The sequence below is a fragment of the Canis aureus genome, chromosome 22 (assembly GCF_053574225.1).
Source record: "Canis aureus isolate CA01 chromosome 22, VMU_Caureus_v.1.0, whole genome shotgun sequence".
NCBI classification, from domain to species: Eukaryota; Metazoa; Chordata; class Mammalia; order Carnivora; family Canidae; genus Canis; species Canis aureus.
In genome coordinates this window covers 15684082-15699142 of record NC_135632.1, presented here as the reverse complement: position 1 = coordinate 15699142, position 15061 = coordinate 15684082, and the positions used below count along the sequence as shown (strand labels likewise).

The window sequence follows — 15061 nt, the reverse complement described above, 5'->3', positions numbered from 1 at the left end:
AGACACATAGTATATATTTAATATATTTTATTTGTACTCACATCCCTTTAGTTGTGAAGCTTAGAATGTGTTGTTCCTTGCTTCCATCTATTAAGTAGCCTGCTGCTTTAATCTTGCCCTAAATTGACCAGTGCATAGAAGATATCTCTACTCAAGGTACTCAAGATGTATAATAATAATAATACAGAAGAGGGGTGCCTGGGTGGCTCAGTTGGTTAAACGTCCAGCTCGTGATTTTGATGCTCAGGTTGCGATCTCAGGTTTGTGAGATAAAGCCTGTGAGGCTCATTGCTGGGCGCCGAGCCTGCTTAGGATTCTCTCCCTCCTTCCCCTACACACTCTGACTCACTCTCATTAAGAATTAAAGACAACAACAACAGTAAAGAACAGATTTTTCCTTTTATATCCTTCCTGGTTAAATTGCATCTAATTTAGTATAAAACATCATGCTTCAAATTGTACAGCAACCCATTAGTGGATTATGAAATCAGTTTGGTTGATTTATGACCAACGTTATAAAAATAAAAGTATTCTGTGAAATGTTTGTGCATGTGGATATATTGTGTCGAAGTAAAATTTTTTTTTTTTTGATGTAAAATATTTGTTGTGGATCGAAGTCAGAGATTTGAAAGGGAAAGAGCTGGACTAAGAATCAGCAGATTTGTGTTGTCCTTTAAATGACTGTCAACTTGGAGCAACTAATTTTCCCTGGCAGGATTTTTGTTTCCTTATGTGCAGAATAAGGGAGTTGGGCCAAATGCAGTTTCCTACCTCCTAAATCCTGAGTTACCAAATGCTGCAGTGTTCACTCACTCATTCAGCATGAGTGCTTGCTATGTCACAGGCATTATCAGAGATTTTGGGGTTATAGTAAGTGGACATAAATTGACTTCCTGATGCTTACATTATAGCAAATATAAAGTAAATAAAAATTTAGCAAATATATAGTATTATATATATATTATAGCAAATATAAAGTAAATAAAATATTTAGTATGTTAAATGGCAGTATGAGCTGTAGAGGAGACTAGCGCAAGGAAGGTGGATAAAGGCAGTGTGAAGGATTTTATATATGGTGATCGGAGGGGACCTCGTTAAGAAATGACAACTTTCCAAAGATAAGGAGGCAAGAATATCACAGATGAAACAGCAAGAACAGATCCTGAGGCAGGAGCGTGGTTTATGTATTACACTCTAATTAGAGTTACAGTAGAGATCAGTGGCTTAGACCAGGATAAATATGATGAGCAGTGGTCAAGATTCTAGATTTATTTTGGAGTACTGAGTCAAAGATACCTGCACATCATATACATCATTTTTTTCATGGGGTCCAGTGAGTGGGTCCCAGAAGCATGGACTACCTTTTCCATTTAAAAACCCCTGCTGGGGACGCCTGCGTGGCTCAGTGGTTGAGCGTCTGCCTTTGGCTCAGGGCATGATCCTGGAGTCCTGGGATCAAGTCCCACATCAGGCTCCCTGCATGGACCCTGCTTCTCCTCTCTCTGCCTGTGTCTCTGCCTTTATCTCTGTGTCTCTCATGAATAAATAAATAAAATCTTAAAAAAAAAATTAAAAAAATTAAAAACCCTGCTGTTTAAAATTTTAAAAAGTTAAGATTTTGATTAAAATTATTTTAAAAATAAATGAGTTGTGTATGATTTTTTTTTTTAATTTTACTTATTTGACAGAGAAAGCGATAGAGAGCACAGACAGGCAAGGGGCAGAAGGAGAGGGAGAAATGGGCTCCCTGCCTGCTGAGCAGGGAGCCCAACGATGTGGAACTTGATCCCAATATCCCAGGATTAAGACCTGAACCTAAGGCAGATGCTTAACTGAGCCACCCAGATACTCCTGCATATGGTATTTTTTAAAAAGCTGCTTTAAGATTTTTATTAATCAGCATTCCCCAGCTCCCCTCCCCACACATCCCCTTCCTAGTGAGAACTTCCTATATGTCTGAGCTATGTAGAATTTTCTTCAAACTTTTTCTTCTGGTAGATGCAGATTTAGTTATACTGTTTCCCCTTTCTTTCTATCTTCTCAGCATATAATTACATCACAATTTTTTGGTTAAATAGTTAATGTTACCTTATTGTGACAATATAAATGTGATTGATGTTGATCTTTTCTTCCTTGAATACCGCCCCCCCCGCTGGAATTAATAATCACTACACATTTAAAAATATTTGCTTAGTTATGTGAGTACTTGAATATTTAGTTTCATATGATCAGATATATTCACATCAGTATTTTATTTCCTGTAGATCTTCATCCCTCTGAACTGTTACCACCAAATCCTTTCTGGACTGGTTATTTTCTAAGCCTGACATTTCACTATTATCTTGGAATTCCTTTCTTCCTCTTTCTGGGTTATTTATTCTGTTCCTAAATTCAGTCCCCCTCTCCATTTTATTGAAATGTAATGGACAATAATATTAGTTTTAGATGTACAACAAAATTACTTGGAATATTCTTTTAGATTAATCTCTTCTAGAAGACATTCTTTAGTAGCTGTGTAGGAAAAGGTACAAGGTAGGAAATTACTAAATATTTCTTTGTTGGCAAGTTTCTGCTTGACAGATGTGGTATAGAATTCTAGAACCAGTGATCAGTTGTTGGGAATTCTGATGCTATTCTGACATCTCCTGTGTATGTGACCTTTTTACCTTTGTGTGGACGTTGATGGAATCTTTGTTCCCAGCATTTTAAGATTGTGGTAGCTCCACTTGGTGTAGAAATTGGTTTTTTGTTTTGGTATCTATTGATTCTCTCTGTGAAACCTGACATCAGAGGTTCTTCAGTTTATGTTCTTTAGAGAATGAAGCTTCTGCCTGGGGATATAGTTTTACCCAGTGTGAGGGGGGTGGGGGAGATCCCACCTGAGTATCCCACCTTTGCTATATGGCCCCTTCTCTTTTCAGTTTTTACCTCACCCCCATCTTAAATACTTAGTGCACTAATCCTTAGGCCTCTGAGATTCTGCAGAGCTTTTCTTTGGTATTTCCTTCTGCCAGCTGTCTTCCTCTTTGCTAAGTCAGTTACCCCTTCCTGTATGCTTCGTTGCTTGAAATTGTGGGTCTCGTTCGGTTCTCCCCTGGTTCTGTCTGTCCTGGTGGCATATTTCTTTAGACAATGAGATTTTTGACATGGAGAGGAAACAATCTGTTGTTAATACAGTTTTCATTAGTGTTTGATTCCAATAGTTTTGTTCTCTGCATCAATTCTAATTGGAGTTCACAATGCATAATAATTTTAAGTGACTTTAAGACAAAAACAGCATGAGAGATATAAGATTGTCACCCTTATGTTTACATGCATTGAATTTCATAACATCAAACTACTTCAGGACAACCTAAGTGCTTGTGTGTATACCCATTTAAACCATCCCCCCAACTCTGTATAATTTAGATCCTCATTGCTTGTTGAATTTTTTTAGATATCATTATATATCTTGTCTGTGGTCTGGCCATAAAGTATTTGTAATAGTTAATGTTGGAATTTCAGCTATTGCTATCTGTAATAGATGCTGATAACTTAAGTAGCTAATATTTATAATTTTCTATATGCCATGTCATGAGATACTTTACATGGGTCATATCATATCATCTTTACAGCAAGGCTGTTTTCCCTCAATAGGTTGTTTTTGTATAATAGGTTTATTTTCTTGTAGCCACAAGTGACTGGACAGGAATCTTGGCCTTTGTGTTAACTTTGCTTTTCTGGTTTTTTAAAAATTAATTTGTTTATTTAAGCTTTTTTATTTAAGTAATCTCTACATACATTGTGGAACTCAAACCCACAACCTTAAGATCAAGAGGTGCATACTCCATTGATGAATCCAGCCAGGTGTCCTTGTTTTTTGTTTTGTTTTTAAGTAGGCTTCCTGTCCAGCACGGAGCCCAGCATGGGGCTTGAACTCACAACTCTGAGATCCAGACCTGAGCTGAGATCAAGATTTAGCTTAACTGACTGAGCTGCCCAGATGTCCTGAATATCTCTGTTTTTATTTATTTTAATTATAGAAGTAATTCATGTTCATTTTGAAAACCAAGAATACATTTTTTATGTTTTATGGAATATAAAACCAAAACAGATATACATGGTTATTTTTTTTTAATTTTTTATTTATTTATGATAGTCACACACAGAGAGAGAGAGAGAGAGGCAGAGACACAGGCAGAGGGAGAAGCAGGCTCCATGCTCTGGGAGCCCGACGTGGGATTCGATCCCGGGTCTCCAGGATCGCGCCCTGGGCCAAAGGCAGGCGCTAAACCGCTGCGCCACCCAGGGATCCCCGATATACATGGTTATTATAAATTTTGGGCCTGTTTGATTTTTATGTTCAATTAATTTAATAAGTAAATATACTAAACAGTTTTTAAAAAGCCAGGTAAATTCAAGTTAAAAACAGGTATGGGGACGCCTGGATAGCTCAGTGGTTGAGCATCTGTCTTCGGCCCAGGGAGTGATCTCAGGATTCCCACAGGGAGCCTGCTTCTCCCTCTGCCTGTGTCTCTGCCTCTCTCTCTGTGTCTCTTATGAATGAATGAATAAATAAATATATTTTTAAAATATGATTTATTTCAAGTAAATAATTATCGTAGTATGAATACAATGTGTTTTACTCCACAGGCTGTCTTGAGTTCTGCAGCATATGCTACAGCGTCTACTGTGGTGATTCACATTTCTTGCCACTTAGGCCTCAACAATTAACAGAAACAAACTTGTGGCTTCTGTTAAGGATTTTCCTTGTGGCCTTTTATATAAAGTTGACCCTGGAACAACATGGATTTGAACTGATAGGGTTCACTTATACATGGATTTTTTAAAATAAATAACAGTACTGTAAATGTCGTTTCCTTATGGTTTTCTTAACATTTTCATAGCCTTATAGTAAGAATACAATATATAATACATATACAAAATATATGTCAACTGTTTCTGTTATTGTTAGACTTCCACTAGCAGTAGGCTATTAGAAATTAAGTTTTTGGGGAGTCAAAAGTTATATGTGGTGGGACACCTGGGTAGCTCAGTGGTTGAGCGTCTGCCTTCAGCTCAGGGTAGGACCCCGGGATCCAGGATTGAGTCCCGCATCGGGCTTCCTGCATGGAGCCTGCTTCTCCCTCTACCTGTGTCTCTGCCTCTCTCTCTGTCTCTCTCATGAATAAATAAATCTTAAAAAAAAAAAAAGTTATATGTGGAATTTTGACTACGTGGAGTGGAGGTGTATGGTGCCTCCAGCCCCCATTTTTTTCGGGAGTCAGCTGTAATGAGGTTTTAAGCCTATTTCATAGCTGTTTAAAAATACAACCTGTTCTTATTTATTGAGTATGGAGTGCCCCTTGATCCAGTTAATTTTGTTTCAAATCCCTTACAGCTGTACTATTTATCCAATTGATGTGTTGATTTCTGACACTGTAATTATGGTTTTGGGGTTTGATTTTTAAAAATTTTCCTATTTAAAACTTCAAGTGGAATTTTTAAGAAACATTAAGTTTATTATAATTAAAATTTCAAGATTATATAATTGTATTCAATTCCAGGTAGTTCATATATTTCACATATCTTTTTTTTTTTTTAAGATTTTTTTTTTTAATTTATTCATGAAAGACAGAGAGAGAGAGCGAGGCAGAGACACAGGCAGAGGGAGAAGCAGGCTCCATGCAGGGAGCCTGATGTGAGACTCAATCCCGGGACTCCAGGATCACGCCCTGGGCCGAAGGCAGGCGCTAAACTGCTGAGCCACCCGGGATCCCCAGATTTCTGACTAGTTTTCACATACTCAGTTTTTTCATCAGATTTATCAAGGTATATACAATAAAATTCACCAAATAAAATTTATTAAGTGCATAATTCAGTTGAGTTTTGGCAAACATATAAGGTACTATGACTACTATCGTAGGATATAAAACATTTCTTGTATCCCAAGAATTCCTTCGTGCCCTTTGCCGTCAGTTCCTACCTACTGCACTACCTCTGATTTCTGTTCTTCTAGTTTTCCCTTTTCCAAAAGATCATAAAAATGAAAATGTCCTAAAATAAAAATCTTTTGTCCTTGACTTTTTTCAGTTAGCATAATGCTTTTGAGATTCATCCAGATTGTTGCTTTTTATTGCAGAACAATAATAATTACCATCACTTGTTTACCCTTCATCAGTTGATAGACATTTAGGTTTCTAGTTTTGGGCTATTAGGAGTAAAGCTACTGTAAATATGCATGGACAGGTTTTTGTGTAGACCTAGATCTGTGGATTTCTTGCTCAATACTTAGGAGTGGGGTTGCATGGCAGTTGTATGTTTCACTTTGTAAGAAACCAACAAGCTACTTTTTCTGAGGGTTTTTTGTGTGTTTTTTAAAACCATTTTTTTAAAATGCTTACCATTTTGCATTCCCACCAGCAATGTATGAGATTTTCAGTTGGTCTTTCTCAGCACTTGGCTGTTCTCATTCTTTTTAGTTTTAGCCATTAATAGATACATTGTTATAGTTCATTGTGCTTTTAATTTGCATTTCCCTGATAAATGATTTTGAAAAAAAAATCTATTTATTTGCATCCATTTATCTGGTGGTCTTTTCCAGCTTTTTTTTTTTTTTTTTTGACGTGTTTTTATCATTGAATTGTGTTTCTGAATATAAGCACTTTATCAAATGTATGTTTTGCAAATATTTTCTCAGACTTGGCTGGTCTTCATTTTCTTAATTTCTTTCAAAGAGTGAGTATCTTCTATTTCTACACACACACACACACACACACACACCTTTTTTTTTTTTTTTAATTCTGGAGGTAGAATTGTTTAGTATATTCCTAAGGTGGGCTGCTTGCTTTTTCTTCCTTTAATGCCCGTGTAGAAGTCCAGGTTACTTCTGATTTAGTCTTTTTTCTCTTTGACTGTGGTAAGAGCTCTTGAGTGATTTTCCTCTGGTTAGAAAACAGTTCTCAAGGTTTCACTTTGTAGCTAGCTATTAGTGGTTTAAGAGAAAATTATTTCTCACTCTTGCATTTTTAAAAAATATTATTTATTTATTTGTTTGAGAGAGAGAAAGCACAAGCAGGGGAAGAGGCAGAGGGAGAGGGAGAAGCAGGCTCCTCATTGACCTGGGAGCCCAACGTGGAGCTCAATCCCAGGACCTTGGGGTTCATGACCTGAGCTGAAGGCAGACTGAGCCACCTAGGCACCCCCCCTCACCCCCACTCCAGCTCTTGGATGTAAAAAGAATAACTACTTGGCCTATCTCTTATATTCCTTAAAAAGTCTAAATGATGTTATTTGTTAAGAGCTTTTATTTTGTTTTGGTGATCATTTTTTTTATTTAGATTGGATTCTTCTAGCTAAACTTTATAGTAAGAATACAATACATGATATGGGGCTAATATACTAATTTTGAGACTCAGATGTCTTTTTTTTTTTAATAAGTAAAAGACTTCTGAGTATTTGAATATTTAAAGTAGGAAACATGAGTATCCATCAGTGCTAAAATTTTTATTGCTCTGAAGACCATTTCTTGACTTTTGAAAAATGGGATAGGAGTTTAAGAGATAACGATATACCTCAGATAAGGATCGTAACAGTACCAACCATTTGGAGTCTTTATTCTTGCTGGGTAACTTAAGCCCAGGTACTAAAGCTGTATGCAGTCAAATAAATGAAACATTAAAATTGTTTAGTCTTTTAAAATAAAAAATCTTACCTTTTAGTACCTTGGTGAAGCCCCAGTTGCTCTCCCATTTTACAGTCTTAAATGTGTGTTTACTAATTTACGAAGTAAGTAGATGTCTTTCATTTTCTCGTAGATGTGGTGGTACGGTAGGAGCTATTCTGACATGCCCGCTGGAAGTTGTAAAAACACGACTGCAGTCATCTTCTGTGACACTTTATATCTCTGAAGTTCAGTTGAACACCATGGCCGGAGCCAGTGTCAACCGAGTAGTGTCTCCTGGACCTCTCCATTGCCTAAAGTGAGAGCACAGTGTTCGCGAATTTGGTTTTTTAGTCTGTTTACCTTAATGATACCCATATGTTGTGTGTGTTTATATTGTCACATTTAAAAAGGTGTTTTACAAACTTAATAACTTAATTACTCTGAGTTATGTTCATCAGAAATGATCATTCTTAATGGATAAGAACAGTGGCTTGAATAATATAAAATGTAGTTTTCCCAAATCATGTGTATTTGTAATATTTTTCTATATCCAACGGATGTTTTCCAAAAGTATTATAAGTATTCTATTGGATTATTTATCTTTGAAATGTGATACTTTGAAACTCTTTTTCTGTGTGTGTTTAATTTTTCCAAGTACTGACACAGTAAGTACATCCACTTGATGGCAATATGTGATTTTTTATAAAACCTAAACATAACGGAAATTTAAAGCAGTGTTCTACTAATTTTTAAAAAGTGATTCAGTGTTTGTTTCATATTTCTTGGTGGTTTGAAAAAGATTTGTTTTTGCATTTTACCATACTTCATTATGTTGCACATTGGATTTGAAACTTCAAAACTATTGAAATTAAGTTTTACATGTTCAAACTGAGATACGTAACTTGTATCTGCCTTATCAGGTCAAACTTGGAACATAATCTATTTGAGCTTAGTTCAGTAGTGTTTATTTTGTGGTAGCAAATAAACTCAATACTGTGTGTTTTACCTTGGTTTTTAAAAGATTTCATCAGTTTTCTTCAAACTTACCTAAGTACATGATAGGTAGAATAAAACTGTTCACAATTTTGGATTAAAATGCCATAATTATAAGCACACTTGGGTGGCTCAGTTGGTTAAGCATCTAACTTTTGATTTCAGCTCAGGTTGTGATCTCACGGTTGTGGGATATAGCCCTTTATCAAGCTTCATGCTGGGCATGGAACCTGCTTAAAAGTCTCTCTCTCCCTCTCCCTCTGCCTCTCTCCTCTTCTTAAAAATAAATAAATAAGAAAAATGCCATAATTGCAGGTGGATATCTGATGAATAAGAGTATTATCAATCAATATATCTGATGAATAAGAGTATTATCAATCAATCTGATTAATAATAATATATTGATAAAAATAGAATATTTTACCTATTTATAATAGGTGTTTCAATATCATGATTTTGACTTATTACCACTGATTACCTCTCCTTAAACTTCTTTTTTTGGCCTTTGTGTCAGTTCTATTCTATTCTATTCTATTCTATATTTATTTGAGAGTAAGCAGGCACATGCATGAGCAGAGGTGTAGGGGCAGAGGAAGAGGAAGAGAGACAACCAGACTCCTCACTGAATGCAGAGCCAAGGTAGGGCTCAGTCTCATGACCCTAAGATCATGACCCTGAGCTGAAATCAAGAGTTAGATGCCTACCCAATTGAGACACCTGGGCGCCCCACAGTAATACTAAATTTTTAATTCTATTCATCACTGGTTTTGCCTCCTCTGATTTTTCTCAGCAGTATTAGGAATCCCTATCAGCTCTTTTAATTTCTCAGTTTTTCAGACCCTCTTATAAAGTCCATTTAACATGTTTCACCTATAATCAGTGTATAGGAGACTTCTAAGTTTTCATTCTCTGCCTTAACTTCTCTTTACTCTCATTCCCATTGTTTCCCTACTCAGGGTCTCTGTCCCAAGCAATCTGTTTCATGGCTCCTTTTTTTCCCCTAACATCTTTATTTGAAGTACAATTCACATACCATAAAATTAACCCATGTAAAGTGTACAATTTGATTGTATTTAGTATATCTATAGAGTTGTGTAGCTATTATTACCTTCTAAATTTCGAACATTTTCATCATCATCATGAAAAAAAATCTTTATCTGTTAGCAGTCACTTCTCATTTTCTCCATTCTCTCTCCTCCTATCCCCTAGCCAACTACTAATCTGCTTTCTGTCACTATAGATTTTTTTAAAGATTTTATTTATTTATTTATTTATTTTTTTTTTTTTTTAATTTTTTATTTATTTATGATAGTCACAGAGAGAGACAGAGAGAGAGAGGCAGAGACATAGGCAGAGGGAGAAGCAGGCTCCATGCAGGGAGCCTGACATGGGATTCGATCCCGGGTCTCCAGGATCGTGCCCTGGGCCAAAGGCAGGCGCTAAACCGCTGCGCCACCCAGGGATCCCTATTTATTTATTTATTTAAGAGAGAGAGTGAGGGAGAGCACAGAGGGAGAGTAAAGGGGAGAAGCAGACTCCTGACTCAGCAAAGAGCCAGACACGGGGTTCAATCTTAGGACCCCAGAATCATGACTGAGCTATCCAGACAGTTTATAGACTATCACTATGGATATGCTTATTCTAGACATTTTATATAAATGGAACTAAATAATACACAATATTTTGTGACTGGTTTCTTTCACTTAACATAATGTTTTCAAGGCTCATCCATATTATAACAAGTATCTTTATTGTTAGATATTCCATTATGTGGATATACACCACATTTTGCTTATCTACTTATCAGTTGATAGGCATTGGTTTGTTTCCACTTTTGTTGGAGTATTATGAATGATGCAATTATAGAGATATATGTTTTCATTTTGTGGGGATATGCTAGGAGTAGAATTGCTGGATCATATGGTAGCCTTATGTTTAATATTTTGAGGAACCGTCACACTATTTTCCAAAGTGGCTGCATCATTTTACATTCCCACCACCAATGAATGAAATTTTCAATTTGGACAACCTCACCAACTCCTGTTTTTTGGTTTTAAATATGCTTCATGCCCAGCATGCAGCCCAGTGCAGAGCTAACACAAAGCTGAGATCAAGACCTGAACTGAGATCAGCAGTTGGACACTTAAAGACTGAGCCACCCAGGCACTCCCACCAGCCCTTGTTTTACTATGTCTGACTTTTTTATTATAACCATTCTCGTGAGTGAGGTTATTTCATGACTTAGCCAGGAACTTTAGGAACCCCCACCTCGGGCTCTTAGTTTCCTAGGTGGCTCATGGATAACTTCAAGAGGGCTATAAATTACATGAAATTGTATGCAAAATTGTGTTTACAATGTGTATTTATTTATTTATTATTTATTTATTTCAATGTGTATTTTTAAAAAGATTTTATTTATTTGGTACACCTGGGTGGCTCAAGCAGTTAAGCGTCTGCCTTCGGCCCAGGGGGTGATCCTGGATTCCCGGGATCGACTCCCACATTGGGCTCCCTGCATGGAGCCTGCTTCTCTCTCTCTGCCTGTGTCTCTGCCTCTTTCTCTCTCTCTCTCTCTCTGTGTCTCATGTTGAGAATTTTTTTTTTTTTAAGATTTTATTTATTTGAGAGAGAGCGAGCATGTAAGCAAGCAGGGGGGCAGAGGGAGAGGGAGAGAATCTCAAGCAAATTCCCTGCAGAGCATGGAGACCAAAGTGGCCCAATTCTACAACCCTGAGACCACAACCCAAGCTAAAACCAAGAGTCAGACAATCAACTGAGCCATCCAGGCATCCCAACAATTTTTTAAAAACATTTGCCTTTCTTAATTCCTCAAAGGGATTTACGATACAGAAAAGGCTAATAAACACTGAATCTTCAAAATGTGCTCTATATTTTGAATTCAGCTTCTGTCTAATCTAGTTTTATCAGAAGTGGTTCTGTATCACCGGTGTCAGTCATCTAGAAGCATGGAAAAATATAGATTACTGAGCATTGTCCTATACCTATTGAATCAGAATACTTGGAGGGTGAGATCAGAGAAATTTGCATTTTAGACAAATGCTCCATCAGTAATAAGATTTATCAAGTACTTACTGGGAGCCAGGTGCTCTTTTAAGTTCTTTATATATTAATTTATTTATTCTTCACAGCAACCCAAAAAGAGAGTACAGTTTTTCTCTGTTTACTGCTGATGAAAATAAGGATAAGAGAAAAGTTATTACTTTATATTCTTATAACTAGTCATTTGCCAGAATTGGTCTTCATATTAGGAAGTCTGGCCCCGTATCTCAGGCACTTATTTAACCATTATATAAACTCAACTGTCTTTTAGAAATCATTCTTAGGTATTTAAGTGGTTGAGAACCACTGCCCTAGCCTGTTAACTCTAAGTTAAAATACTTTTTTCTAGTTTGTTACTTCTCACCTCCAAACTTAATAACTCACTCTTAGAAAGCCTTCCATGACTTAGACATGCTCTTCCTTTCTCTGCTGGGTGTATATCTAGCTTGTATAGTATTTGCTTATTAGTATAGTCTGTTGAATATCTGTTTCAATATAATTCTTTTTTCCTCAACTGGACATCAAATTTCTCAGTGGCAGGTGCCTCACCTTTTTTCTATCTCTTTACTTGATTTTTAGACAGTAAGAATTCGCTATCTAAATGTTAACTGAATAGGAGAAATGGTAACAGACTAACCCTTTTAGTACCCTAAGGAGGTTAGGGTGTCAAATTTTGACAGCATTTCACTGGAATGGTTGAATGAGATAATGCTGCATTACTGAGAGAGTTGTCTGATATCAGAAAAGGACCTCAAATATTAGACAGAGAACTATTTTTCTAATTGACAGTTGAATTTGCTGGTTAAGATTGTAAAATGGAGGACATTGAAGATAAGAGTAGCATGATCATATGAAAATGTGGAAATTATACTGTAGTCTTTAAAACTTTTCTTAGAACCTGACTGAAATACTTTTTATCATTTAAGATTAATTTATGCTATCTATGTCAAGAAAAACAGATTTTTGTAAGTAAGAAAAACTGATCAGAGCAGCACAACATTACAGTAGAAACAAGTGGGTTTAAAAGTCTAAGTTTGCTATACAAATAAAGTACTAAAAATAAATAATAAAGTACTAAACTTTGAAGGACATGCCTTTCTAAATAATATTTTTCTCTTTCAGAGTGATCTTGGAAAAAGAAGGGCCTCGTTCCTTGTTCAGAGGATTAGGTCCCAATTTAGTGGGGGTGGCCCCTTCCAGGTAAAAAGAACTTTTTTTTTAAATTAAGCAAAATTGTGGCAATCTTTCTTGTTTCAAGCTTAATGATGGAAGATGCTGAAGAGAAGTCAAGGTGGTAAGGATAAAGCCACCATGGTATAAAAAACAGGTATCAATAACCATTTACAAGGATGAACAGTTTGCCCTGTGCAGAGGTGCAAAGGACCTCTTAGTGAAATCATTGTGAAGCAGTTTTTGTACCAAGTTCAGAAGGCAAAGAACCAGCAGCAAGAAGGAGGAATATCTAGATCTCTAGAATAACACTATTTTTTGGCTAACAGGACAAGCTAAACAGAATAATTTCATTCCCTATTTAAAAAGCCAAAAAGGCTTTAGTACATTTTTATCATTTTTCTCTCATACCTTTTTACCTTAGATTTACTTCTTCCATAATAAAATACAGTAGAGTTCCCATTCAGAATGAAAATGGCTCTCTGTATCCCATGTACTAGATACATGTCTCATTATTTATTGGGTTTCAACGTTCTTTGGGCTCTTTTTTCTTAAAAAAAAAAAAAAAAATTGTCTTGGGCAGCCCTGGTGGCTTAGCGGTTTAGCACTGCCTTGAGCCCAGGGCGTTATCCTGGAGACCCGGAATCGAGTCCCATGTCGGGTTCCCTGCATGGAACCTGCTTCTCCCTCTGCCTTTCTCTCTCTCTCTCTCTCTCTCTCTCTAATAAATAAATAAAATCTCTTTTTTAAAAAATTGTCTTGGGATACCTGGGTGGCTCAGTTGGTTAAGCATCAGCCTCTTGGTTTCAGCTCAGGTCATATCAGGGTCATGAGATGGAGCCTGGCCTAGGGTTCCCTGCTCAGCTTGGAGTCTGCTCCAGATTCTTTTTCCCTCCTCCTCCCCCACTTGTGTACTCATGCACATGCACACAGATAAGAAAGAAAGAAACAAACAAACAGACTTTAAAAAATTTATTCTTACTGTAGAAACTAAATAAAACATATAGCATAAAGGTTGACATTCCATCTTAAACACATCAGCTCACATATGCCTTCACACAGGCACTAGATATTCTTCTCTGCACAGATAATTGTCACTAATAAAACAGTTTGGTGTATATAATCTTATGTAATTTTTTGGCTTATGTATGTAAAATGCATAATATGTATACTTATTATCATTACATTAATTTAATCATATTAAAATATTTCACCAAATTTGTCTTGGAGCCTTTTCCATCAAAATATGTAGGGTTTTTTTTTAATCATATAGTAAGACTATTCTATCATAAAAGCATTTCCTTAGTGATAAACCTTTAGATTTATTTCTACATTTTGTCTGTTGAAAACAGTAGTTTTGTGAACAGTTATACTTTTATCTTTGAGTACTTAAGCAAGTGCATTTCTTTAGAATAGTTACTTATAATAGAATTGAATCTGTAAAAAAGACTATATATACATATGAAATTAATGAATATTGTTCTGTTGCCTTTTTTTTCCTGAAAAGGCATCCTGTATTTTTATTCTCAAGTGGTGAATTAGTTCCTTTTTATCCACATACTACTCATGTTGGTTACTATTCATGTCTTTTAATACTTGCCAAATAGACTAAAACATGATTTTCACTGTGAGTTGTATTTTTTTTTTTTTAAAGATTTTATTTATTTGTTAGAGAATGAGCAAGAGTGGGGTAAGGGGCAGGGTCAGAAGGAGAGGGAGAAGCCTACTCCCTGCTGAGCAGGGAGCCTAGGTGCAGGGCTCAACCCCAGGACCCAAGATCACAGCCTGACCCGAAGGCAGACACTTAACCGACTGAGCCACTCAGGTGCCTCAATTTTCACTGTTAGTATACATTTGTTTAATTTTGGGTGCAGCTACACCCTCCTTCATGTAATGATTTGCCATTTATAGATCTCTTCTGTGAATTACCTATATATATTCCTTTCCTATCTTCTCTTTGAAAGGTCTTTCTTATTTCTAGGATTGCACTGTTTATTCCTCCTCACGATATGTCATCATTAAATGTATTCTGTTTTTCTTGCTCATAAAGTAGAATGTTTATTTTGAATTCTATTAACTTGCCATTTTTCTTCAGCACATTAAAAAAGGCACAACAGTGAAACTATATCCTTATTTTACTTGTTTGCCTGTTATATTCCTTAATGCATAGATAACTAAGGTTGCTGGGAAATA

At 36.2% G+C, this 15061-nt stretch overlaps 1 protein-coding gene across 2 annotated transcripts in view; it reads left to right on the top strand.

The window, feature by feature from the left end:
* Positions 1–15061, top strand: part of SLC25A36 (solute carrier family 25 member 36) — a 37038-nt gene that overhangs the window by 4566 nt on the left and 17411 nt on the right. The window contains exons 1-3 of one of the 2 annotated variants that reach the window (XM_077864936.1): positions 2644–2792; positions 7797–7961; positions 12821–12898. In XM_077864936.1, the coding sequence (XP_077721062.1) occupies positions 7906–7961; positions 12821–12898 (134 nt within the window). In that variant the 5' untranslated portion in view covers positions 2644–2792; positions 7797–7905. Of the gene's footprint in view, positions 1–2643; positions 2793–7796; positions 7962–12820; positions 12899–15061 lie in introns of those variants that run through there. The other variant, XM_077864935.1, reaches the window with a different exon arrangement.